Below are 27,839 nucleotides of genomic sequence, written 5' to 3'. Positions count from 1 at the left end.
TCCTTATCCTTCTCCATGACTTGCCTCCCTTCCCATCATAATGACCAAGATCCATTTCTTTCTCTGACTCTGTCTCTGTACTTCCAAACTTCTTTGATGTAACCTATTTCCAGTTGTGACGTTTGTTCTGTCAGTATTCAAGGCAATTTCTGGGGTATTCAGGATGAATTGATAGGGTCCTCCTACTCCTACTCCACTGCCATCTTCCAACCTCTCCCTTTCTTCCCATTCTTAAACATATAGATTTTGTAAAATTGTTCTATCTAGTATCCTATGTCTGTATGGATAAACTGTAATATTTTCCAGTGTTATCCTTTCCCTTAATGTATTTATTCCCTCTGAAGGACTTTTGTTTTTAAACCTCTGAAACACAGTGTCTATTATTAAATTCCTATCATTGCTTTAAACTAAATGAAGAAAATTAGAAAATGCATGGAAAATCTTCAAAGAGTGAAGTAATTCTTTTATGTTCAATCAGTCCCAAAGAACTATGAAAATAATCTGGTTATCTTTTCTCCTAAATCAACTTCTGGCTGCCAGGCTAAAAATGCATTTACCAAAGTCACTAAATCTTAGTGATAGTTTCTCACACATTTTATGGCCTTAAATGCCAAATTACATTCAATTTCAGGAATGTATTTGATAGTCTGAGAAAGGAAGAAATAGTTATCTTTATCATTTACAATAATGTTAAAATTCTTTTTTTAGGGATCCCTGGGTGGCTCAATGGTTTAGCACCTGCCTTTGGCCCAGGGCGTGATCCTGGAGTCCCAGGATAGAGTCCTGTATCAGGCTCCCTGCATGGAGCCTGATTCTTCCTCTGCCTGTGTCTTTACCTCTCTCTCTCTCCCTCTCTCTCTCTCTCTCTCTCTCTCTGTGTATCTCATGAATAAATAAATAAAATCTTTAAAAAAATAAATAAATAAAATTCTTTAATTTGTTATTTTCACCTTTCTTTCATCTATTAGTTAACATTTGTCTTATTCTGTGATCAAACAAATGACTGTGGAAAATCAAAGTCCCTATTAAAATTTTCATCCTAGCTAAATTCCAGTGAAAGTTCTTGTAATAGCAGTATAACATTAAGATAATTATTTAACTAAAGAGCTTCATTTTTATTTTTCAATTAAATTATATTCCTCTACAGTTGTTTTTGCTTTGTTTTGTTTATAGTTAAATTTCATCTTTTCTGGAGAAAAAACAAACTCTCAACTCCTTTAAACATGTATAATTTTATGTCCACAGCATTTAAAATTTTCCAATTGATGCTGGTTTTTGGGAATAACCAGGCATATTTTTTAAGGTTGCCATCCCAGGAAGAGTACATTCTTAACAGACTGAGTGACTCAAATATATATATATTTGTTTTAGCACAAATCAAGTTTTTTAGCATTTTGTACATTACTTCAACTTGACTGAATTTAACATTTTGCTATTTAAATATTTAAACTAAATATTTGTGTAAATATCTTCTCCATCTTAAAAAATAGTATTAAACTAAATCTTTCCCCCAAAAAACAGTATTTCCAGTATCATTTTTAATAATCAATTTCTACCTCACCAATTTTACTTTTATATCTAGCAATTTAAATCTTAAATGTTTTCCCAAATAAGCTATTGAATATATTTTCATAAATGGGTAAATATGAGTATAAGACTTTAACTCTTGGTCTTCATTTTTTTTTTTTTTTTTAACTCTTGGTCTTCATAAAAGAGATCAAGTTGTACTATATTAAAAATACTAAAATTCACCACAGTATCCTCTTTGGGGGTGAGTCTAGATAATTTTATAATTTCCTCAGGTCTTTCTTATCTTATATTTACCTTTTATATCATCAGTTTTAATGAGGAAATTAAGGACAATGTGCTTCTATGAGTCAATTAATTTCATTTTCAAGTTCAGCTCATTCGCTTTGGATAACACCACTGAGTTCTTAAAATCAATACTAAAGAGATAGAATATATGTATTAAAAAAGAAGTGGTTGCCAAATTAGAACTTTGCAGAGTAAGAAGAAGAGAGGCATCTAGGTTTTTAAAACTGAAACTTAATTTATGTATCCTGATTTCTATATTCACTGTTTAAATGAGATGAGTAATTTTAATTTCCTTTGCAAGAAAATTTAGCTAGGTGACAGTCCATATTAAGCCTTTTTGTTACAATTATGTAATTAAACTTTGCACCTCATTGTAAAGAGTTCTAGTCATCAGCATAATGTCAGAAGGAATTTTTGTAAATTAAGAAAGATTGCTTGCAAAAACATACTAACTTTGTGAAGGGCATCTAGAAAGATAAAAAGTTAGGACTTCAGGTGGCTACCAGGCTGAGAAAAATTGGTAACTGACAAAGAATAAGTGAAGCAAATGCTTTTATCTGTTCTCATAACAGATGTAAGAATAATTAGGGACTGACCCAGATCTGTTAATAGTAAACCTTTTCACATACAGTGACAACAACCAGCAAAAATACTACCACTCCTATTCTTTTAAGACCTACAATATTCCTTTTGTGACCGTTCATCTGCATTCAATTCTCATTCTCTGAACTATTCTGTCCAATTGTACATCCAAGTAAGAAAAGTTTATGAAGGGCTGGGGAAAGGAGGTAGGAAATACATTTAACATTAAGCATATATTTAAGTATATTCAAGTATGATTAAGTGCTTGTCTGTCTCTCTTGCTGTCAGAAGAAATGATCCTTTTTCTCTTTCTCCAAATATTTCTTTAAATTTTAGTTAACATACAATGCAATATTAGTTTCAGATGCAGAATTTAGTAATGTATCACTTATATACAACACCCAGTGCTTATCACTAGTGTCATTCTTAATACCCCATCACCTATTTAACCCATCCCCACACCCACCTCCCCTGCAGTAACCCTCAGTTTGTTCTCTACAGTTAAGGGTCTGTTTCTCAGTTTGCCTCTCTTTTTCTCCCCTTATGTTCATTTGTTTTGTTTCTTAACTTCCACATATGAGTGAAATCATATGGTATCTGTTTTTCTCTGACTTATTTCACTTAGTATAATACTGTCTAGGTCCATCCATGTCTTTGCAAATGGCAAGATTTCATTCCTTTTTAATCCTTCCTTATAATAGGTGGATACAATCATCAGACCTAAACTTTGAGTGACTACTGTAAAAGCATGAGCTAGGACCGTGGCCTGTCTTGTTCAGCTGTGTATGCCTAGGTAGAGTTTCTACAAAGTAGTTTTTCAATAAATATTATTTCAATAAAAACACCTAGTGACATGGCACAAATAAGAAGGCTACAAAACCTGAGATGAAAAAGAAGGGTGGAGACATTTTCCATAGAGACCTCTAACATTTTCACCAAAACTTTTTTCTTAAATATTTTATTTATTTATTCATGAGAGACACAGAGATAAAGGCAGAGACACAGACAGAGGGAGAAGCAGGGAGCCGGATATGGGACTCAATCCCCAGACCCAGGATCACACCTTGAGCCTAAGGCAGACGCTCAACTGCTGAGCCACCCAGGCATCCCTGCTTTCACCAGCACTTATTGTGGAAGAATGAAAGTTAGTTAACTCACGGGCCTCTGTGATTACCTGTGATTACATCTATCATCAAGATGTTGGTTGTATAATAAATTATATATGATTCTCACCTTGTAGTGTCGATCACCTCATTTTTAATGTTTTCATTGGTTTCTTATACTGCTAGGTGAAACATTACTTTAATTTGTTAATGATAATATCAAGATGGTATAGATTACAATTTATAAAAATTATATGTCCATATTGGGGAAAAAATACCAGCTAAATAGTGTTCCATGTATAAACCAGCCTTGGTTCAATGCCTGTTATACTAGACAAGTAATTGATAGGACCCTATTTAATTCTCCAATGTATCCTAGTGTGGGTGATAAATTAGTAAGTCATGTACACATGCAGGATACATTAGCGGGGGCTATTCCTGTCTGAGTGAGTAATGGGAGAGCAAAATGTTAAAAGACAAGCTCTCACTTTATGAGCATGCCTGCTGTTTCCCTAAGTAGGTGACAAATGGACCCACAAGTATGCCCACCATTTCAAAGTAAACACTGAATTTTAACCAATGAATGAGTCTATTTTTTTTCCAAGACACAGAATCAACCAATCATCTTGTTGTTCTTTTTTTTCTGACCTGCACAGATTCATCTGTGTAAGTTAGTTACAGACATTCCTAAAACTCAACTAAAACTAAAAATGGCCTCTAAGAATAAATCTAGAGTGACTTATTTTTGTGTTTCATGTGTATCTTTTGGAGAGGACCTATCCGCATTCTTATATTCAAACTTAGCGTTCAGTTAAGGGACTTCCCTAATCATTTTCAGCTAGCAAATTTTTGTGTTAAAAATAAATTTTCTTGGAATCTCCGTTTTCTTTTCTATAGCTGCTGTAATAAATCACCATAACCTTACTAGTTTAAAACATTTGTTCTCTTATATTTCTGAAGGTTGGAAGTCCAAAATCAGTCCTATTTAGATAAAGTCAGTTTCAGGACAACTAGCTGCTTATGCTGGCTCCAGAGGGATGGAGAATCAGTTTCCTTGCATTTTTCACCTTCTAGTGGCTGCCTATGTTCCTCCGCTCATGGGTAATCCTTCTACTTTCAAAGAACAATGTTCTAATCTCTGCTTCAATCGTTACATCACTTTCTCAGTCTCAGTACTTCAGTAGCCCTCTTATAAGGATCTTTATGAGTACATCAAGCACATCTGGATAATCCAGGATAAAATTATATCAAATCCTTGTCTTGATCACATCTTCAGAGTCTCATTTTCCATGTAAGATAATATTGATAAGTTATAGGGAGTAGAACATGGCATATTTGGGGTACCTTAATTCACCCAACAATACTCTGGGTTCCCAGAAAGTGTTCATGAAAACTATACTTTCAGTTTATTTCACATCTACTTTTGATATCTCTTTTTTAGGTATTTAGTCTTAGCATATCTATAGATATTATGGCTCTAACTCCTGACAATGAGCACTTTCAGAGGAAAGTTCTTTCATAGAGTTTCCAAATGTAATATGAATGTGATTCATGTAAATATCTACACTTTTAAAAAATAGTTTCAGCAAATGTTTATTTATTTTATTTTTATTTTAATTTATTTATTTTTTTAGAAGGTAAATTTTTAAATTGCAAATCTTCTTGCAATTAAATTTTTTTTCTTGCAAATTTTTTTTCAGTTTCTTTTTTCTGGTTTTATTATCAATGAAGACCTATTGGAGCCTACGATTCTCTAAGATTTTTAAAGTGTTTATATTTATTTCCTTTAAATATGAACATTTCAACTATTCACAAGGATTGCACTAGTTATATTAAGTTGTCACCTCTTATACTTATGCTCTCTTAATTTACTTTATCACCTGATATAAAAATTCTCCTTAAAGTAGGCAAAAGAAACAATAAAAGATATGGTTTAAACTCCCTACATTATTCTTATAAATTGATAATAGTATAAAATCAAATAAAATAAATTTTTAAAATGTGAGACAAGTTTTTTAATATATTCATCATTTAAGTTTATTCATCATTAGCTATTACATAACTGGTACTAATATTATAATCACATAAAAAATATGTAGAATTACAAAGTATTACTGTAAATCTGTTAACTTATATATGTATTCTGTATCTACAAGTGATATTGGCATAAGTTCTAATCCTTGAGTATTTCTATTTTGTCCTACAACTATTAAGACACCATTATATTTTCTGTACACAAAGTTCTTGACATATAATAAAAACTGTGTCATAACTTTAATTTCTATTATTTCTTCAAAGATGGGAATACCTGTTGCTTTTTTATTGCTTGCTGCCTAGGAAGACGGTATCAAGAGGGCTCAGACAATACTTTGCAAGTCTAACCATAAAAAAATATATATATATTCTACAACTTTTTGTGACTAACAATGTAGAACAATAAAATCATTTGAGAATTGGTTAAACATGAACCCAAGGAAAATTTTTTCTTGAGTTCTTTGAAAAAAATTATCCAACTCAAAACATGTTGTTTGTGCTTGCTTATTTAAAATATGCTTGTGATTCAAATGATTAAAATATATTGAAAAACTAAAATAAAGAAGTAACATATGCACAGGAAAAAAGACTTAAAAGTTTAAAGCTACTGTGAGGACACTATTCTCTTTCAAACACTATTTTAGGCAACAGCCAACTTCCCTACCAAACATCTGAACAGAAGCAGGATAAATCACCCACCTAATGAAGTAGATAGAGAAAGCCATTGAGAAACTTGTCTATGAAAGAGAGAAGAGCAAAGGAATGACAATTTCTGAGGTATAAGACATGAATCAGAAGATTATTGGAGTGGACTCTGATTATATAACCTTACTAAAACTATTTCAAGCTGTTCAATGGCTCTTTAATTTAGCCATTTTATGTTTAATAAACCTAGAATCTTACTCTTGTCTCCTCCTCCTTAAAAACAAAGTAGAGAGAACTTGTTCTCTTTAAGTATTTCACACTACTTAACCTCCAAACTTTTCTTCTAAATGATCAATAATATAAATAAGGAGAAAAAATTCAAACAAATGTATTCTACGTCAGTATTTCAGAGAGAAGGACTGAGAAGCTGATGTGACCAACCAGCATATATTCCTCTTTCTGAACTGAAAGTAACTAGTCTGTTCCCAATGAAGGAAGAAAAAGCATAGGGAATCAATTTGACTTAACCGATCTATGTACCTAACTCAGTGGCAGGGCCCAGATAAGCTAGAAAAAATGTTTCAGTTTGAAATCCTATTTTATGCTAGGGGTCTGGTAGTTTGAGAAAAAACTTAAGTCTGAGGTTCTTTTAACTTTCATAAAGATTATTTTCCATTCTGTGCACAGGTTTAACTATTTTCCAACTTACACAGTCTAAACTTCCTCTAAGGCCGGTTTTCCTAACCACAGCAGTACAGATATTTGGGCCTGATGTTTCTTTGTTGTGGGGGACTGTCATGTACATTGCAGGATGCTTACCAAGCAAATATGGCTGCTATGCACCAGACACCAGTAGCAGACTCCGTCTCTACCTGTGACAACCACAGATGTCTCCAGACACTGACAAGTATCCCCCAGGGGACAAAATTGCACTTGGTTGCTCTAGGGATCTTTTGTATCTAACCTTACCTATTCTTCTCCAGAGATGTCTGTATCTCTCACTACAAACTATGGCACTATCCATCCATTCTCTAAACCTCAAGAGGTGTCTCTGAAGATTGATAAAGCATGAACATTTTGGTGCATTTTTCTGCTTGAGGTTTCTTTTTTCTTTTTTTTCTTTTTTTTTTTTTTTTTGAGGTTTCAGTTACAAGGCACCTTTAGTTTAGAATAGTTATGGGTCAGTAGGAAATAGTTTCAGCTTTTCTATTCAATTTAGACTTTTGCAACAGATCACAGTGTAAATTTTAGATTTTTTTTCACTTTGTACATGTGCATAAACTAATATTTTAAGTGTTCATAACATATTTAGATTATTCAATGTCCCTTTCTTGAATTTATTGAGCTTTACAAATTTTTACATTAAGAAACTTTGTGACTAACAATGCAGAACAATAAAATCATTTGAGAATTGGTTAAACATGAACCCAAGGAAAACTTTTTCTTGAGTTCTTTGAAAAAATTTATCCAAGTCAAAACATGTTTGTTTGAAATGTACCTCTCTCCAAATTCCATGTCAAGCTAATTTTGACTACTGCACTACTAAGAGAGAGGTCTCCTGTTGGTCAGTTTATAAAGTCTGTGCTCTTCCTACACAGAAGCATCCTTCCAAAGAGGTTCCCATCTGCTACACTTGCATGACTTGCCTTTACTGAAATGTTGCTGCCTTCTTGGGAAGAAGGGTAGTCTTGTACAAAGAAACAAAGACATCTACCTATATAGAGCTTAAATTTCAGCCTAATATACTCTAATAGACAATGAAAAAGATATATGAAGAACTATACTGTTATCTGGGAAACTGGATGGCAATAGTTAAGAGGAAAAAAAGGAGATGACATGTGCAGGCCAGAAGTGAGTATTTAACATTTTCAACTGAATGTCTATGAACGAACTCACTGTAAAGCTAAACATTTGAGAAAATATCTAAACAGAATGGAGAGCCTCACAAACAAAAAATTTGGTCAAAGTCTTCAAGATAAAGGCTCTGAGGTAGGGCAAAGTACACCTGGTTTCTTCTAGAAACTTTGAAGGCATTCTTGCTATTTTAGTGTGAGTCAGAAGGAATATGATCACAATGAGCCTCTGGTTAAATGCTTACCTGATCTAGCCCCTGAAAAGTCTATTTCCATGAACCTTCAAATTCTTGGGTGTGTGTGTGTGTGTGAGAGAGAGAGAGAGAGAGAGAGAGAGACTGAAAGAGATTGAAAGAGAGAAGGAGGGAGGAATATTCTGTTTAGATTTTCTGTTGTTGCAACTAAAATTTAAAAATGCTAACTCCTACCCCAAATGCAAAATTGTATTCATATGGAATTCTAATTTGAGCTTTACTTCTTTCAGTGTTCAGTGTGAGTTTGCATAAGTCACGCTTGCTGAAAATTATTGTAAAAAAAAAAGATTTAACTAGAGGATGGAAATAGAAAAGAGGAATGAAACAGATGGTAAACTAGATGAGTTTTAAATTTTGTTTTTTTGTTGGTTCCCCAGTGAAACCTTATAGGAAACTTAAAAAGATGAGATAAAACATAAACTGCTTCCTTATATCTGCATCCCTGAACCAGCTATAAAAGAAGAGAACCAAAGGAACTGTGTATAAAGCTCTCATGGTATTTTCTTTGATGGTATAAAAAGCAGTAGTCAACAATTCTGTCATAACATCAGGAAATTATAAAATATTTGGATAGGCACAGACCAGAAATTGTGGCTCTATGTATAATATCTATTAAAAATGAAATTAAATGCATTAGTAAATCATTGAAATTCTAAGGAAAAAAAAATCCTGAATCATTGCTGCGAGGCAATGTAATTAGCATTTAATTGCAAAATGTCTATATTTTTAGTTTATTGTGAGGATATTATCAGTCATATTCTTTAATTTAGTGGTTATAGTTTATTCACGTTTATAAACATGAAAATGACAATACCAGTTTTTCCCCTTTTTCACTACGAGTTCTTAATTTTTTCAATGATTTATTTTTGATGGTTATTAGAAATCTGACTCTAATTTGGGAAGTAATTGTTTTATCATGGGGGCTATTCATGTTATTAATATTGAGATTAATATTGACATTGTGAAAGTGCTTGATTAGAAATTCCTCATCACAATTTCAATGAGAAAGTTCAGCATCCTTCTGCTACTTTAATTATAGTGAAAATGAATTGAAAAAAGGGAAATTTAACTCATGATGAAGAGCATGGCTTAGAATTAATAAGTTTCTAACCTATATTTTTTTTACTTATAACATTGTCCAGCCTGTAGCACTTAATATAAACTTATCTTAAAGTAATTATAGAATATGCTTTATCCTTCATAATACTTCAATTAAATGTATATTTAATGGAATAAATCATTTTTTTCTGATTACAATTTTATTTATTTATTTTTTTTAATTTTTTTTAAGATTTTATTTATATATTCATGAGAGAGACATGGAGAGAGAGAGAGAGAGAGGCAGAGACATAGGCAGAGGGAGAAGCAGGCTCCATGCAGGGAGCCTGACATGGGACTTGATCCTGGGTCTCCAGGATCACACCCCAGGCTGAAGGCGGTGCTAAACCGCTGAGCCACTGGGGCTGCCCTGATTACAATTTTAATCTAATTCCGTTAATAGGAGTAAACCTCTGTTACATTGTTGATTTACGTCTTTTTAGCCCATATTATGCATATCAATAAAATCAAGTATCATCTAGGCTCCACTAGCCAACACAACTTTGGTTAACCTTGGTGTTAAGTTAGGTCTGTATTTTAACTCAGAGCCTCTCTGTGATTCCATAAACCATTCTTCCCCATGATGCTCTGTGGCTCCCTACTTCCCTGTCCCTGGCTGTATTAACTTGTTCCTAGACTACATAGGTTGCAGGCCACAGATACTCTTTCCATTAAGTCAATTCAGAAACATAGGGAAAATTTACATTTATTAAAAAATGACAAAATCCTGAGTGATTATGGGGATGGTTAAATTAGAACCTACATCACTTTGTACCATCTAAGTGGTTCTCCCCATTCCTGTACTTCTTACTCCCTAGAAAACCTGGGCTCTTGATATATAATCTTTCATGATGTCTGAACACTCTGGAGGGTAAACCCAATAGATAATCTCTGTGGGAGTAGTGCTGTCATGCCTGTTGACCTTTCCCACAATACAAGAAGGATATATTTTATTTTGTTACAAGATAAATAACTTATATGTACACATCTAAATCCAAATTGCAGTTAGAATAATATAGCTATTTTTTGTCAAATGATTATTTTAAAAATACCACAATACACTTCAAAAATATAGTCTAAATTGGATGCATACTCTATTATAAGGATACATTATAATTGTAAGCTATTTTTGTTGCTTAATTTGATTGCTTTTATTATAAAATAAACATTAATATTGTGAATATTTTCTGCACATGATTAATATTATCCTGCTTTCTTATTTCAGGTATTTCTAGATGTTGAATTATTACAGATGGAAATACCTTAGGTATATACTCTAAATTTCCAACTAGTGGTACTATTTTCTTTGAATACATGTGAAAATGCCATTGCATTAAATGTGTATACTTTTGTGTTTTATTTTTTTAATATTTTATTTATTTATTCATGAAAGACACAGAGAGAGAGGCAGAGACATAGGTAGAGGGTGAAGCAGGCTCCCTGCGGGTAGCCCAATGAGGGACACGATCCTAGGACCCTAGGATCATGACCTGAGCCAAAGGCAGAGGCTCAACCACTGAGCCACCCAGGTGCCCTCCTACTTTTGTGTTTAATGCAGAAGTATAAAATGTTATGTCTATATTGCTTTAAATGGTATTTCACTTATTCGAACATTTTAACAGTGTGTTTATTTTCCAATTGTGTTTTTATTTTAAGATTATTTTTGAAAATATACTGTCTAAATTTATTTTTTCTATATAAAATATCTGATATAGTATACATATCGTTTTGCCTGACATAACGAATATGCTCCACTATGACAGAATTTTTTTCTTTAAATTTCTTGGCGAGCAGTCAAGTGTCAAGGTATTCAATTAGGACATAGAGCCAAAGCGAAAATAGTAATATTTAAGTTTTTATTCACTTACTGCCACAGTGCCATAGACAGGAGCAAAGAGGCACCAGGCATTTATTCCCCTGAGGAACAACCTGGGGCAAGATCCAATGGATGCAGTGCAGATAAGGAAATCCTCTCATTGCTAAGGATACCTGAAAAAATGGCTCTTGACCCTTTATGGACTTGGTGGGGAGGTAGAGAAAGAAAGCTAAGAGTGGAAAAGTATTAAGTAAATGTGAAAAAATGTGGCTCAGTCAAGGCCCCCTCTATAAAGAGGTCTCCTTGGAGGCATATGGGAAATGCCCCATAATGCCCTCTGCTTCCCCATAATGGAAAAGCCCTCTGAATAAGGTACCTGCGTTGTTGAGAAGATTAAATAATCTGCAACTGTTGTGTTGACATTTTGTAGTCATTTAGGTCAGTGGATTGATATTACTGTTCACATTCTGTATATCCTTACTGACTTCTGTCTACTTATTCTACCAATTACTGAAAGGGAAGTATTCATATCTTAACTATTATTGTAGTTTTACTTATTCCTCTTTTGGATTATGTCAGTTTCTGGTTCACATATTTTGAATATATTTTATAAATATATAATTCAAGATAATTAGTTGACCTACTTATTTTTATGAAATAAAGTCCTTCATCTCTAATGGTTCCTTATATGGAAATCTACCTTATTAATAAAAGTATACCATATTTATTTTACCTAAATTTATATATCTCTCATTATTTTACTTTGCTTAATTTTTATATGATATATATCTCTCATTATTTTACTTTCAATAGATCTCTATATTTTTAAAGTGAGTACCTTTTAAACATCTGATTTTTTCTTCATGTCCCATTAATAATATCTACCTATTAACTGAAGTGTGTGATCAATTTATGTTTACTGTGATCCTGGATATAGTTGGATTTAAGTGTATCAGATACTATTTGCTTCTTTTATGACTGTTCTATTTTCCTTCCCTCTGAATATAAATATATTTGTTTTCTTCAAATAGGAGGAGAGATAGTTTAAAATCTCTTCCTAAAATATTATAGTTCATCATATCGTCTCTCTGAAATTGGTTGATATATTCAAAAGTTAAAAAGGCAAACATCAGAGAAAAACAAATATAAGTTAAAAATTCCAAAAATGTTTCTTATATTTACATGCTAAAATAATTTGAAAATAATACAAATTTTATTTTCTTCATATATCTTATTGAACTTAAATATCATGAAAATTAGTTAATTCCCACCATTCATCACCATTACAATATACTTGCATATATACAATAAATTTAAAATTAAATTAATTTAAATATAAACTATATCAGAACATCAAGATAGCCATAACTAGGATTATTAATCAGTAGGGAAAAGCATATCAGAACATCAAGATAGCCATAACTAGGATTATTAATCAGTAGGGAAAAGCATATCAATCCACTGACCTAAATGACTACATACTGTTAAAAATATTACTAATGTAGATTATCTTCATCATCATCTAAATTTTAACCCAAATGAGGAGGCCAATAGTATTTTTTCTTGCTAATATTTTGTCTAGTGGAAGTTATTAAACTTAAAGTAGAATTACAGAAAAAGCAGATTTGGCAAGGTGATGATAAAGTCCAACCAAGGTCCTTAAAAAGGAAATTAAACTGAAATTAGAGTCACTAATGTATAGATAATTGTTGAGACAATAGAATAGGTGAGATTTTCCAGGAGAAATGATGGTGGAGGAAGAGAAATTTAAAAATAACAGTCAGAGACAAATTCTCAGAGACTCTCCCAAGACAAAACAGAAACCAAAATCCAAAACATGAATAGTGTAACATAAAAGAAATTCAAACCAAAGCAGGAAAGACATCTCAATTAGACAATCTCATGGAATGTTATTTATATGAAGATCAAATGATGCACTGACCATAAATGACAAGCTATAATATCAAAGTGTTATAGCTGCAAAATAAATGTTATGTTCTTATCCTATATATTTTTGTATAGTAACATTATTATAGTTCAGCACATGTTTCCAGAAGTATACACATAAATTTGTCCATGATTTATTCCATAAGTTGACTTTCCATTACTTTAAAAATATTTTTAAAAATAGTTTGTATTTAGAAAAAAAACAATAAGATGCATGTCATAATCCTACTGTCATTATTTGCCAAAACAATTTTAAGAAATAAAGTATCGTAGATCGGAAGTCCCCTCTGTACTCTCACTGGTCTCCGCATCTGTCTCTTTACAGAGAGCCTGCTAGTGAAGCCAGTGTGTATATTTCTGATATATGTGTTTATATTTTTGCTATATATTTATCAATCATAGAAAATATAGACTTTTTGTGTTTAAAAATTTAATTAATTATTATCAGGCTAACTATCTGTATGTCAGTTTTCAGTAAGGTTTTAACATTCAACATTATGTTTTGGTACTTATAAGTACATGTATTAGTACTGAAAATAAGTGCACTTATTTTAACCACTCATTATAATTCCCTGGTATGACTATGCTATGATGAATTTATCCACTTTCTTATCCATAGGCTTCAATTTGTTTCAGATTTGCTGTGAAAATTCTTTTAGTGCATACCTGATTATTTCTCCAATAGACATATCTGCTGAGTTGTAGGATATGCCTTACTGTGTGCAGCACACCCATTGTCTACCTGTAAAGTCATTTCAAATACTATCCACCAAAAAAGGCATATTTGTATATTCTAAGAGACTAATTTTATTCTCCATCTAGTTTAAGAGCTTAACGCATTAGTAACTATGGTTTTATATATGCAGAGATATATCACCCGGACTCAATTAGCTATATACTTATTTTATAATAAACACACTGCCTAGAACTCCAGTTAATGCCCTCCCAACATAATTCTTATAAGTTAAAAAATCTTTGTTAGTTACCTTTATATAAGTCATGTTTAAATATACATATAAAGATATAATTCTCTAGTTCAGATTAATAAAAGCATTTGAAATACAGACTGCCTGAAGCTATTGTATTTTCAAGTGCTAAATTACTCTGCCATGTATTAAATTACTTACTCTGAATCCTCCACTTATACTGAAACACCATTCTTCATTCAGACAGTTGATGCTGAGCAGTCTACAGTGGTCAATTACTTTCTCACAGTTTTTTCCAGCAAATCCTGGCAAACAACTGTAAATACATCAGTGTAAATAAGAAAAGTTACAATTTAAATATTTTCACAAAAGCCTATTAACAGTCTGAAAAAAATAATGATGCTTTGTTTACATTACATACAACATAAATTATTACCTGGTATTTTTAATCATTAATTTTGTCTATGCATACTTGTGTTCTTAGCAAAGGAGAAAAAATGATCTACTTAGTGAGAATCCGAGTAAACTACATTCATTTAATAGTATTAATATTATCTTTTGAGAATTTAACTGTAAAATCAACTTTGGCCTAACTAAATATATAACAATAAAATATAGGTTTTAGAAAACTATTGGAATAAGTAAGACAATTATTAAAATGTGAAAGAAATGGTGAAAAGTGAGATTTCTAATGTTTAGTGAAGCCATTATACACTGATGATGTGCTCAAGGATTTAATGACACACATATATTCTGAGACATAGTATAAAGAGTTATACAGAACAGTAATGGTATGGTCACAGGCTAATTATAGTATTTTATTTATTGTCATCTTTACTTTTTTTTTTCTTTTCTAAATAAAGCAATCTTATAGTGTAAGTGCCTAGGAATAAGCTTTTTTTATTGTAATGGCAATGCCTGACATTAAGCTTTAGATTGCCAAGGTGTCTATTTCAGATATCCATCTCAAATAAACATATTGCTAGCTGAGATAAGAAGCCTGCCCTTCCCCACCCCTGAAGTCCTCTTTATACAAATCCCTGTGTAACTAAATAATTGGCCACTTTCTTGCTCCCCAATTCCCACTCTTTCATTCTAAATTCACCAATAGAGATGGAGTCTGTGAAACCCTAAGACTCCAATAAAGGCAGAACCCCAGGTCCACATACTTTCTCTCTTTAACCACAACTTGACTTCTGGCCTGTGGATATGCCCTGTACCCCCCAGGAATCATGAGTAATAAACTTTGTTTTTCAAAGATACCTGATAGTTGATGCTAGGTGCATCTTGCAAGCAGAAGTACCACAGAGGCCACAACATTGGCTCCTGTGGGATAAACATATATGGAGGCTGCCACAAGTAATATGGGCTCTGGTGAGTGCCCCAGGCATTCCTGGCTGATAACATCACTATAGAGATAGGTTGAGACACAACACAAATCTGTATTACAGTTTATTGTAGTTCATTAGCTGTAATCAGTAAGATGCTAATATATGAGGTACTATATTCCTTTGCCTTCACTCTCATTAATTTGTGAGATATATTCTGGTACTTTCAATCACATTTGGTAATTTATCTATTAAAAGTGAATAGAGGGCACCCATGTGGGTCAGTGGTTTAGCACCGCCTTCAGCCCGGGGTGTGATTCTGGTGACCGGGGATGGAGTCCAACATCCGGCTCGCTGCATGGAGCCTGCTTCTCCCTCTGCCTGTGTCCCTGTTTCTCTCTCTCTCTCGTTCTCTCTCTCGTTCTCTCTCTCTCTCTCTCTCTCTGTGTGCGTGTCTCTCATGAATAAATAAATAAAATCTTTTTAAAAAATAAATAAAAGTGAATGGAGCACCAAATTCAATGACAATGCATCTCTCTAAAGTAAGTAGATACTAGAGATTTTAGGATCAAAATAATACTGTTTAAGAAAAAATATATTTAGAGAGACAGAACAAGGGAGCATGTGTATGTGGGTGGGGAGCGGGAGAGAGAGAGAGCAAGTGAGCCTATTTAAAGCAGGCTCCACACCTAGCACAGAGCTCAGGAAAGGGCTTGATTCATGACCCTGAGATCATGAAATGAACTAAAACCAAGAGTGAAGCACTTACCCAATTGAGCCACCCAGGAGCCCTCAAAATACTTCTTAAGACTATGTTGTTACAAGCTGATTTAATAACAGTGAATTGTACCAAACAATTATTTCCAATTTCTTACAAGAACAATAATCTCATAAAAGAAGGAATCAAAGGCCACATTGACACAGTTTAACTGAAATAGCATCAGTAAAATGCTTTAGTAATTCTCTTTTCCTGCTCTTCAAGGCGCAGCTTGGCACTTTCACTTTATAGAATTAAATCATTCCTTCATTTATGTCAAGAATAACATCTATTTTTTAGAACCTACTATGTGCCAGCCACTAGGTTACTTTCACACAATTTTCATATTTTCTCATTCAGCCATTATAAAACCTGTGTGATACATATTGTTACCATTGTATTACATGAAGGAATAAACTCAGAGAAGTTAAGAGATTTACTTTGGTTATATCACTAGTTTTAGGGCTATTATTAAAATTAAGTATGGTCTTAACTTTATTTTTTATTATATTTTAAAAAGATTTTGTTTATTCATGAGAGACAGAGAGAGAGAGAGAGAGAGAAAGAGAGGCAGAGACACAGGCAGAGGGAGAAGCAGGCTCCATGCAGGGAACTTGATGTGGGACTCACACCCTGAGCCAAAGGCAGATGCTCAACCACTGAGCCACCCAGGCTTCCCAGTATGGTCTTAACTTTAAATGTATTGTATTTGCTACTCCATTAATAAAACCTGTTAGGAAATGTTGACTTTACTTCTCTCATTTTGAGGACCTATATAGAAACCCAGAAACGACACCAAGTAGCACTTTGTTGTGAAAGGTATCACAGAGACTTCCCTAGTAGGGGTAAGGAGTAGCAGGAATAAGAAAGCATCAAAATATCCTCAAATTTTGGTGAGTGATACTTGTCATGTCTCAATTCTCCTTTTAGGGGGAATGAATCAAACTGTGGTATTTGGACTTACATTATTCTGGAGTATGGTTTCCAAAGAGAAGGATTAGAGCTTAAATGAAGAACTAATATTCAGTCATTCATGAGATCAGATTAACAAGTTGCTAAATGAAGATTAGGAAGTAGTAACTCTGAGAAAAATATTTCTAAGCTAAGTAGAACTTATTAATTATGAAAAATTGTGCCAAAGTGTTAGTACTCTCACAATATACTAAGAAAGAAGCCCTAAAATACCATCTATAATATTTGGTCCAGGGAGATTTAACCCAAAGCCAGAGGAAACCCATAGGAGAAAATTTTCCTGTTGAGTTACAGGCTATCAACCCTCCATGCCTCCACTCCTCCTTATGGTTTGAAATTTAAGAGGAGATCCTGAATGTCATCCAAATGATACCCTAACAACTTAGTCTGCAGCCAGGGAGAGCAAAGGCTTGAATTGCATTCTTTCCACTTAAGAATTTAAACCAGAAAAAGCACAAACAAAGAAAAATACATAAAAACAAACTCTAGAATAATACGGATACTTTGAGAAATTCTATTACAAAAGTTCAAGTAAAGATGAAAGATGCTAAAGGTAAGGGGAAAACACATAAGAGAAATTTCAAGTAGCGTCAACAGATCAGCTCAATAAGTTAGATAAGACTTTTTATGAAATACAATATAGAAAATAATATTGTGAAATAGTATGTAAATAAGATGATTTAGTGACTAAGAAAAATTAAAATGGAGCCAAATGAGTTTAGAAAGAAGTGTTTTGAAATAAAAGGAGATAGAAATAAAATATGTTCAATATAAACAACAAAGCCAGAATTATCACCTCACTCCCCCTTAAAAAAGTCAAAAGTTGTATACAGTTCATATTTGAGAATATATAGCAAAAAGTGGAAGAAAAAGAAAATACAAAAAATGAACACTTAAAACCCAGTGAATCGGAATATTTGAACAGTTTGATAAGGACAAAGACGCATTTTATGAATCGGTCTGTGCGATTATCATAACGTGATAGCTAATCTTTGACAATTTAAAAAATTCTGTGAATTTTATTATATTTAGTTTTTCCACCTTTTCTTCATTCATATTTCAACTGTGATAAACTATACTGTCCTACTTCTACATTCTGTATGACATTACAATAGGCTGATTTTTCTTAAAAAGCTTTTTTAGGCCATATACAGTACCCAATAATTTTAAATGAAGACTTGGTACAAAATTACACTGACTACATTTCACATCAAGAGAAAAGTACTACAATTAAGGCCAGAGTCATTTATTTAAAAAGATCATGAGATAGATATTTTTTTCTGGAATGTGTAATTAAGAAATCAAGAGAAGGAACACAAATACACAAAAATAAAAATGCAAAAGGGAATATGAGGACAAATGGAAGCTAAGAACACTACATACCCTCAGTACAAATATGCTAAAAAGTTTATGTCAAAATATAGATTGCCAAAATCGAATGAAAATAAGAATAGCTAAATAGAACAAAAATTTGGTGGAACTAACTAAATGATGCTGGGCTTATTTATTTATATGGATGAATAATTCAAATTCCTATGAAAGAGTTGATTCTCGTGATATATAAGTCTTAAGCCTAAGAAAATGTACACTAGTTACCTATCAGTTATCAAAAATAATCAGAATTTGGATACAAAAGTCTCAAAATTTACAAAAAAAAAAAATAGTTACCACCAAACTCATATTTGAAAATGAAAATAAACATGTTGTATCAGTTGACACAAAATTCTATTTCTAGGAATTTATCCTGAAGAAAATAATCAGACATAATATATACATTTATATCCGTATTTCCCCTATGATATTCCAAAGTACCTACAGAAAGGAGACAACTGCTAATGGAAGAGATCATTCTAGTCCATCACTCTAGCCTATTGCCACTGTTCCCATACTATCAATAATCCAAGGACCTTATAAAAAAGAAACCAATCCCTGTCCAAATTGTCCATTCTTCTTCATAAACCTTGGTCATTGGGAGAGAAGGCTGGCAAGATGGAGGAGAGGTAGGGTCCTCCACTCACCGGCCCCACCAACTTACCTAGATAACTTTTTTTTTTTTTTTAATTTTTATTTATTTATGATAGTCACAGAGAGAGAGAGGCAGAGACATAGGCAGAGGGAGAAGCAGGCTCCATCCATCGGGAGCCGACATGGGACTCGATCCGGGGTCTCCAGGATCCTGCCCTGGGCCAAAGGCAGGCGCTAAACCGCTGCGCCACCCAGGGATCCCCCCTAGATAACTTTCAAACCATGCTGAAAACCTACGAATTTGACCTGAGATTTAAAGAGAGAACAAGCTGGAACGCTACAGAGAGAAGGGTTTTCGCTTCTAACAAGGTAGGAAGGAGGAAAGGAAAAAAAAAAAAAAAATCCAGTTGGGGAGAGGCCCGTGAAGGCCGGGCTAAGGCTGCTGCGAGAGCCTCTGAGAGAGGAGAACCCAGCCCCGGAGAAGCGGGAACTTTAAAAAATCCACACCAGATTCTTCCCGGACAGAAGGCGCTTAGCAGGGGAACCAGGCAGAACTGCAGGAGGAGCAGTGGGGCCTCCAGGTTCCCGAGGTCATTAACAGAGGAAGCGCTCCCAGAGGAAAGCGCACCACACACCGCACACACCGGGGCGAGCTCAGTAAAGGGCTGGAGCGCGCACCTGGCGGGGCCTTGGGGAGAAGCCCGTGGGTCAGGCGGGAGCTCTGGGAGGAGGGGGCTGTGCCCATCAGGAGCCACGGCCCCAGGAGTGCGATTTCAGCAGCACAAGCACCAGATCACAGGGCGCCGGGGGACCCAGCCCAGGATCCTGTGCTCCACCCCGGGACAGGTGGAGGTGTGGAGGGCACAGGACAGTGAGGATGCTTTTGCCCCTGATTGTGCCCCCAAGCTGTGCGGGTCAGTGCACCCTGCCCCCGGAGCATCTAGGCCAGTGTGGACTGGGAGCTGCAGTAGTTACTGTGGGAGCTGACTCCAGAGCTGGAGAGCTGGCTGCCACCAGTGTTGTTGTTCCTCCTTGTGTCACCTTGTGCCTGGAAGAGGCAGGCTGCCAGGGAGCAGAGGCCTCACGGGGTAAACAGCTCCCACTGAGCCCGGCACCTGGTGGAGGGCGGGGCATCTCCCCCAGGTGCATACACCTGAGAGTCAGCATAGCATCCCCTCCCCCAGAAGGAGAGGGGAAGAGCAAATTCTTGAACCAGCAGCGCTGGAAAGCTCCAGGGGAGGTCGATGGATTTACAGTACATAGAACCAGAGGAATCGTCTAGGGCGAAATTTACTTAAGTTGTGGTTGATATTCTTTTTTTTTTTTTTAATTGCTACCAAATTTACTGTGTTTTTCACAATATGGTACTTCAGGACTTTTTAATGTAAACATCTTGATTAATTTTCAAAATAATGATACAAATTTAGCATTCTTCTTGGAATGGAAGACTTGCTTGGAGGTTACTTCATTTTTTTCTCTTTTTCAAAAGTGCATCTGGTAGTGCCAGCTGCTTTTCTCGGAAGGAACGCTTGTCTTTTGACCGAACGTTGTGGCTATATCGCATCATCATAAAGTTCTTCTGTTTTTTCTTCCCTTTATTTGTGGAACTGGAAAATGGGTTCATTTTGGTTTTCTTCCTCACAAATTCTTTTCGGTCTGTCTTTCCAGCCACTGCTGTTGCTAATCTTGTCTCCTTGTCAGATTTTGGCTTTTTATGAAGGCGTTCAATGTCCCGAAGAGAAAGTAACTCACCCCTAGGCTCCTCATCACTATCTATTTCAATGTATTTTCTCTTTTGGGCTTTCCCTGGGGTAGCGTCGAGTTCTTTCCTCATTTGGGCTATGCAGATTTTCTGGAAGTCTTCTTAAGTTAGAACTTGGCTCGTGCTAATGGCTGCAGCTTTAGCTTTCTGCTCCTCCATGGGCATCCTGTTGAGCTTCTTGAATATTTCTTGCTACTCTTCATCAGAAGAATGATGCACATCAACCCACTCACCATCAGCATCTGCCTCCTCACTGAGACTGGTACTTTCCCACCCATCTTCAACATTTTCAGTATTCTCTTCTTTTCCAACTTCTAGAACTTATGCTTCTGGAATGTAATCTTTAGCATCTAATTCTCCATATTCTTGCACTCTTGCTTCTATGGAGGCCTCTGTAGGCTTACCCCGGAATTAGTTTTGCAACATCTTAGGATTCAGTGTTCGGAAGAGCTGAATCAAAGTTCTAGCAGACATCATCACATTCTTATCTCTGTGTGTTTTATACTGAGCTAGGTCTTGGAGAAGTTCTTCAGTAATGGCTAGAGGATATCGAGCTGTTATCTCTTTTATAGCATTGATTCCTACTGTCATGACCTCCCCAGAGTTCTTGTTGGTGACAGAATTGTTGGCCACAGTCATGAGCACTGACTGAATTATCTCTGGGGGTACTAAGTGATGAGATGCTTGGGCAGGAAACAGAAGGATCTTTGTTACTTCTCTTTGGTGAGGTTGCAGAAATCTTTGTACAAAGGGATAGAAGTTGAAGAGAAAAAGCTCATGAATTCCCACCAATCTGGAGATGAGGTTCATGAGCATCATTTTCACCTCAAACCTCTTTGTAGAGCTCTCTAGTTGTTTTAGTAATTTTTCTGCAAAATCTTGGGGATCATGAATCAAATGAATAGCTGAAAAGTTAAACACCTCTGGTTTCTTCTTCTTTTTTTGTTTCTTGAGCACTTTCATAGCCTTTTCCAACCTTTTCTTGTGTTTGGAGCTTTTCTTCCCCATGGCATATTGCACTAGCAGGTCTCTTGCTGTTGGTCCTTCATCCTCTGATTCTGAGTCGCTGTCCTCTTTCTTCTCTTCATCTTTCCCAAGGAAAAATGTCAAAGCAGCAACTAATATCTTGGTGACCTTAGAGAAACATGCAGTAGTGATCACATTGACAGTTTTGGCATCATTCCAGATGTTTCAGAAGAAAGTTCAATCACCACATCCAAAGATATCTTGGCTACAGTTGCATTGCTGTCTCTTAACATGGTGTACATGAAATTCTGCAACACAATATTCACTTTATTGTTCTTGTGTTTTGCATTTATATTCTTGATATCAGTGACAATATGTGTGTATAAAGTCTCTCGCAGAAGTTTATCATGGCAATGCAGAAGTTCAAAGAAGAGTTCTAGCAAACTTGATGGATTGATGAGATTCTTATTTCTCAGCAAGATCAAAGCTTTGCAAAATGTCATTCGAAGATCTGGATCCAAGACAGTGTGATTGTAGGAGAGAAGATCTTTCAGCTCTTGAGGAAAGTTACTTAAATGTTCTGGGTAGCAGTGACCAATCTGTGACATAAACATCACTAGCTCTTCCAGTTCTTTGCTAGGTTTATTTGGTTGTAATTTGAAAATCTCCACATTGGATTTGTAGTGATTATACTGCTGTAGAAACTCCTCAATGTAAACTGGCGGATCCCGCTTGATCAGATTCTGTAACTGTGGCAGGTTGCTGGGGAGCATGTTATTGTTTCCATTAGACATGTTGGTTGCTGAGTGGCTCCACAAGAAGCAGTCTGAAGAAGCCTGTGGTTGATATTCTTGATGAAGCCCACTCATACAACTACTCTGCACTGAGCAAAATGACTAGAAAGAAGAACTCACCACAAAAGAAAGAATCAGAAACAGTACTCTCTGCCACAGAGTTACAGAATTTGGATTACAATTCAATGTCAGACAGTCAATTCAGAAGCACAATCATTTTTTAAAAATTTTTATTTATTTATGATAGTCACACACAGAGAGAGAGAGAGGCAAAGACATAGGCAGAGGGAGAAGCAGGCTCCATGCACCGGGAGCCCGACGTGGGATTCAATCCCGGGTCTCCAGGATCACGCCCTGGGCCAAAGGCAGGCGCTAAACCGCTGCACCACCCAGGGTTCCCAAGAAGCACAATCATAAAGCTACTAGTGGCTCTAGAAAAAAGCATAAAGGACTCAAGAGACTTCATGACTGCAGAATTTAGATCTAATCAGGGCAAAATTAAAAATCAATTAAATGAGATGCAATCCAAACTGGAGGTCCTAATGATGAGGGTTACTGAGGTAGAAGAAAGAGTGAGTGACATAGAAGACAAGTTCATGGCAAGGAAGGAAGCTGAGGAAAAAAGAGAAATACAATTAAAAGACTATGAGGAAATGTGAAGGGGAATAAACGATAGCCTCAGAAAGAAAAATCTACATATAATTGGGGTTCCAGAGAGTGCCAAGAGGGACAGAGGATCAGAAAGCATATTTGAACAAATCATAGCTGAGAACCTCCCTAATTTAGGGAGGGAAACAGGCATTCAGATCCAGGAGATAGAGAGGTCTGCCCCCAAATCAATAAAAACCATTCAACACCTCGACATTTAATAGTGAAACTTGCAAATTCCAAAGATAAAAGAGAAAATCCCTTAGAGCAGCAAGAGATAAGAGATCCCTAACTTATATGGGGAGAGATAAAAGAGAAAATCTCTTAGAGCAGCAAGAGATAAGAGATCCCTAACTTATATGGGGAGAGATATTAGATTAACAGCAGACCCCTCCACAGAGACATGGCAGGCCAGAAAGGGCTGGAAGGGTATATTCAGGGTACTAAATGAGAAGAATATGTAGCCAAGAATACTCTTTCCAGCAAGGCTCTCATTCAGGAGAGAAGGAGAGTTAAAAATCTTCCAAGATAGGCAGAAGCTGAAAGAATATGTGACCACCAAACCAGCTGTGAGAAATATTAAGGGGGACCTGTAAAAAACAAAGCCCAAAGAAATAATCCACAAAACAGGGACTGAATAGGTATTATGATGACGCTAAATTCATATCTTTCAATAGTAACTCTGAGCATGAATAGGCTAAATGCTCCCATCAAAAGATGCAGGGTTTCAGACTGGATTAAAAAAAAAAAAAAAAAAAAAAAAAAAAAAAAAAAAAAAAAAAGCAAGACTCATCTATTTGCTGTCTATAGGAGACTCATTTGAGACCTAAGGACACCTCCAGTATGAAAATGAAAGGTTGAATGGTCCTCAAAAATGATCCTCAAATGAAGGTCAAATGGTCTTCAAAATGAAAGGTCAAATGGTCCTCAAAAGAAAGCTGGGGTAGCAATCCTCATATCAGATAAATTAAAGTTTATCCCAAAGACTATAGTAAGAGATTAAGAGAGACACAATATCATACTTATAGGATGTATCCAACTAGAAGAACTAACAATCATGAATATTTATGCCCCTAATGTGGGAGCTACCAAGTGTGTTAATCAATTAATAACCAAAGTAAAGACATACTTAGATAATAAGACACTAATAGTAGGAGACTTCAACATGGCACTTTCTGCAAATGACAGATATTCTAAGCACAACATCATCAAAGAAACCAGAGCTTTAAATGACACACTGGATCAGATGGATTTCATAGATATATACAGAACTTTGCATCTGAACGAAACTGAATACATATTCATCTCAAGTGCACATGGAACTTTCTCCAGAATAGACCACATACTGGGTCACAAAACAGGTCTCAACTGATACCAGAAGATTGGGATTGTTCTCTGCATATCTTCAGACCACAATGCTTTGAAACTAGAACTTGATCACAAGAAGAAATTTGGAAGAAACTCAAACACGTGGAGGTTAAAGAGCATCCTATTAAAAGATGAATGGGTCAACCAGGATATTAAAGAATAGTTAAAAAGATTCATGGAAACTAATGAAAATGAAGGTACAGTCATTCAAAATCTTTGGGATACAACAAAAGCAGTCCTGAGAGGGAAATACATCACAATTGAAGATTTCCTCAAAAAATTGGAAAAAACTCAGATACACAAACTAATCTTGCACCTAAAGGAACTGGAGAAAGAACATCAAATAAAACATACACCAAGCAGAAGAAAAGAGTTAATAAAGATTCGAGCAGAACTCAATGAAATAGAGACCAGAAGAACTGTAGAACAGATTAACAAAACCAGGAGTTGGTTTTCTGAAAGAATTAATAAGATAGATAAACCATTAGCCAGCCTTATTAAAAGGAAAGAGAAGACTCAAATTAATAAAATCATGAATTAAAGAGGAGAAATCACAACCAATACCAAGGAAATACAAACAATTTTAAAAATGTATTATAAGCAGCTATACCCCAATAAATTAGGCAATATAGAAGAAATGTATGCATTTCTGGAAAACCACAAATTACCAAAACTGGAACAGGAAGAAATAGAAAACCAGAACAGGCCGATAACTGGGGAGGAAATTGAAGCAGTCATCAAAAACCTCCCAAGACACAAAACTCCAGGGCCAGAATTCCCAGGGGAATTCTATCAAATGTTTACAGAAGAAATAATACCTATTCTACTAAAGCTGTTTTGAAGAATAGAAAGGGAGGGAATATTTCCAAACTCATTTTATGAAGCCAGCATCAACTTAATTCCAAAACCAGACAAAATGACCCCACCAAAAAGGAGGATTATAGACCAATATCCCTGCTGAATACAGATGCAAAAATTCTCAACATGATACTAGCCAATAGGATCCAATAGTACATTAAGAAGATTATTGACCATGACCAAGTGGGATTTATCCCTGGGATGCAAGGTTGGTTCAACACTCATAAAACAATCAATGTAGTAGATTATATCAACAAGAGAAAAAACAAGAACCATATGATCCTCTCAATAGATGCAGAGAAAGAATTTGACGAAATACAGCATCCATTCCTGATCAAAACTCTTCAGAGTGTAGGGATAAAGGGAACATTCCTCAATATCTTAAAAGCCATCTACAAAAACCCACAGCAAATATCATTCTCAATGGGGAAACACTGGGAGCCTTTCCCCTAAGATCAGGAACATGACAGGGACGTTCACTCTCACCACTGCTATTCAACATAGTACTAGAAGTCCTAGCCTCAGCAATCAGACAACAAAAAGAAATAAGAGGCATTCAAATTGGCAAAGAAGAAGTCAAACTCTCCCTCTTTGCCAATGACATGATACTCCACAGAGAAAACCCCAAAGACTCCACTCCAAGACTGCTAGAATTCATACAGCAATTCAGAAATGTGGCAGGATACAAAATCAATGCCCAGAAATCAGTGGCATTTCTATACACTAACAATGAGACTGAAGAATGAGAAATTAAGGAGTCAATTCCATTTACAATTTCACCCAAACATAAGATACCTAGGAATAAACCTAATCAAACAGGTAAAGGATGTATACCCTAAAAACTACAGAACACTTCTGAAAGAAATGGAGGAAGACACAAAGAGATGGAAAAATATTCCATGCTCATGGATTGGCAGAACTAATATTGTGAAAATGCCTATGCTACCCAGGGCAATGTAGCACGTTCAATGCAATCCCTATCAAAATACCTTGGACTTTCTTCAAAGAGTTGGAACAAATAATCTTAAGATTTGTGTGGAATCAGAAAAGACCCTGAATAGCCAGGGGTATATTGAAAAAGAAAACCAGAGCCGGGGGCATCACAATGCCGGATATCAAGTTGTATTACAAAGCTGTGATCATCAAGACAGTGTGATACTGGCACAAAAACAGACAGATCAATGGAAGAGAATAGAGAACTCAGAAATGGGCCTCAACTCTATGGTCAACTGATATTTGACAATGCAGGAAAGACTATCCATTGGAAAAAAGACAGTCTCTTCAATAAATGGTGCTGGGAAAAATTGGACAGCCACATGCAGAAGAATGAAACTAGACCATTCTCTTACACCATACACAAAGATAAACTCAAAATGGATGAAAGATCTAAATGTGAGACAAGAATCCATCAAAATCTGAGAAGAGAACACTGGCAACACCCTTTTTGAACTTGGCCACAACAACTTCTTGCAAGATACAGCTATGAAGGCAAGGGAAACAAAAGCAAAAATGAACTATTGGAACTTAATCAGGATAAAAAGCTTCTGCACAGCAAACGAAACAGTCAACAAAACTAAGACAACCTACAGAATGGGAGAAGATATTGCAAATGACATATCGATAAAGCGCTAGTATCCAATATCTATGAAAGCTTATTAAACTCAACACCGAAGAAACAAACAATCCAATCATGAAATGGGCAAAAGACTTGAACAGAAATTTCACAGAGGAAGACATAGACATGGCCAACAAGCACATGAGAAAATGCTCTGCATCACGGGCCATCAGGGAAATACAAATCAAAACCACAATGAGATACCACCTCACACCAGTGAGAATGGGGAAAATTAACAAGACAGGAAGCAATAAATGTTGGAGAGGATCTGGAAAAGGGGACCACTGTTGCACTGTTGGTGGGAATGTGAACTGGTACAGCCTCTCTGGAAAACTGTGTGGAGGTTCTGCAAAGAGTTAAAAATAGAGCTACCTTATGACCCAGCAATTGCACTGCTGGGGATTTATTCCAAAGATACAGATGCAGTGAAAGACCGAGACACCTGCACCCCAATGTTTATAACAGCAATGTCCACAATAGCCAAACTGTGAAACGAACCTCAGTGTCCTTCGAAAGATGAATGGATAGAGAAGACGTGGTCTATGTATGCATGGAATATTACCTAGCCATTAGAAATGACAAATACCCACCATTTGCTTTGATGTGGATGGACCTGGAGGGTACTATCCTGAGTTAAGTAAGTCAATTGGAGAAGGACAAACATTATATTGTTTCATTAATACAGGGAATATAAAAAAAAATAGTGAAAGGGAATAAAGGGGAAAGGAGAGAA

General features: G+C 35.4%; 2 protein-coding genes across 2 annotated transcripts in view; both read right to left on the bottom strand.

Moving 5' to 3' along the window:
- The window catches only part of EYS (eyes shut homolog), a 1,513,100-nt gene that overhangs the window by 1,385,042 nt on the left and 100,219 nt on the right, over window positions 1–27,839 (bottom strand). Inside the window, exon 5 of the mRNA XM_072832461.1 lies at window positions 14,275–14,389. Within this exon, the coding sequence (XP_072688562.1) occupies window positions 14,275–14,389 (115 nt within the window). The remainder of the gene's footprint in view (window positions 1–14,274; window positions 14,390–27,839) is intronic.
- Window positions 20,561–22,617, bottom strand: LOC140636293 (protein SDA1 homolog). The gene is given in 2 exon segments (XM_072831582.1): window positions 20,561–22,050; window positions 22,053–22,617. Coding segments are annotated over 2 exon segments (2,055 nt in total).

Source organism: Canis lupus, chromosome 7, assembly GCF_048164855.1.
Source record: "Canis lupus baileyi chromosome 7, mCanLup2.hap1, whole genome shotgun sequence".
Taxonomy (NCBI): Eukaryota; Metazoa; Chordata; class Mammalia; order Carnivora; family Canidae; genus Canis; species Canis lupus.
Note: the sequence above shows the minus strand (reverse complement) of the source record. Positions and strands in the feature narration are given on the sequence as shown.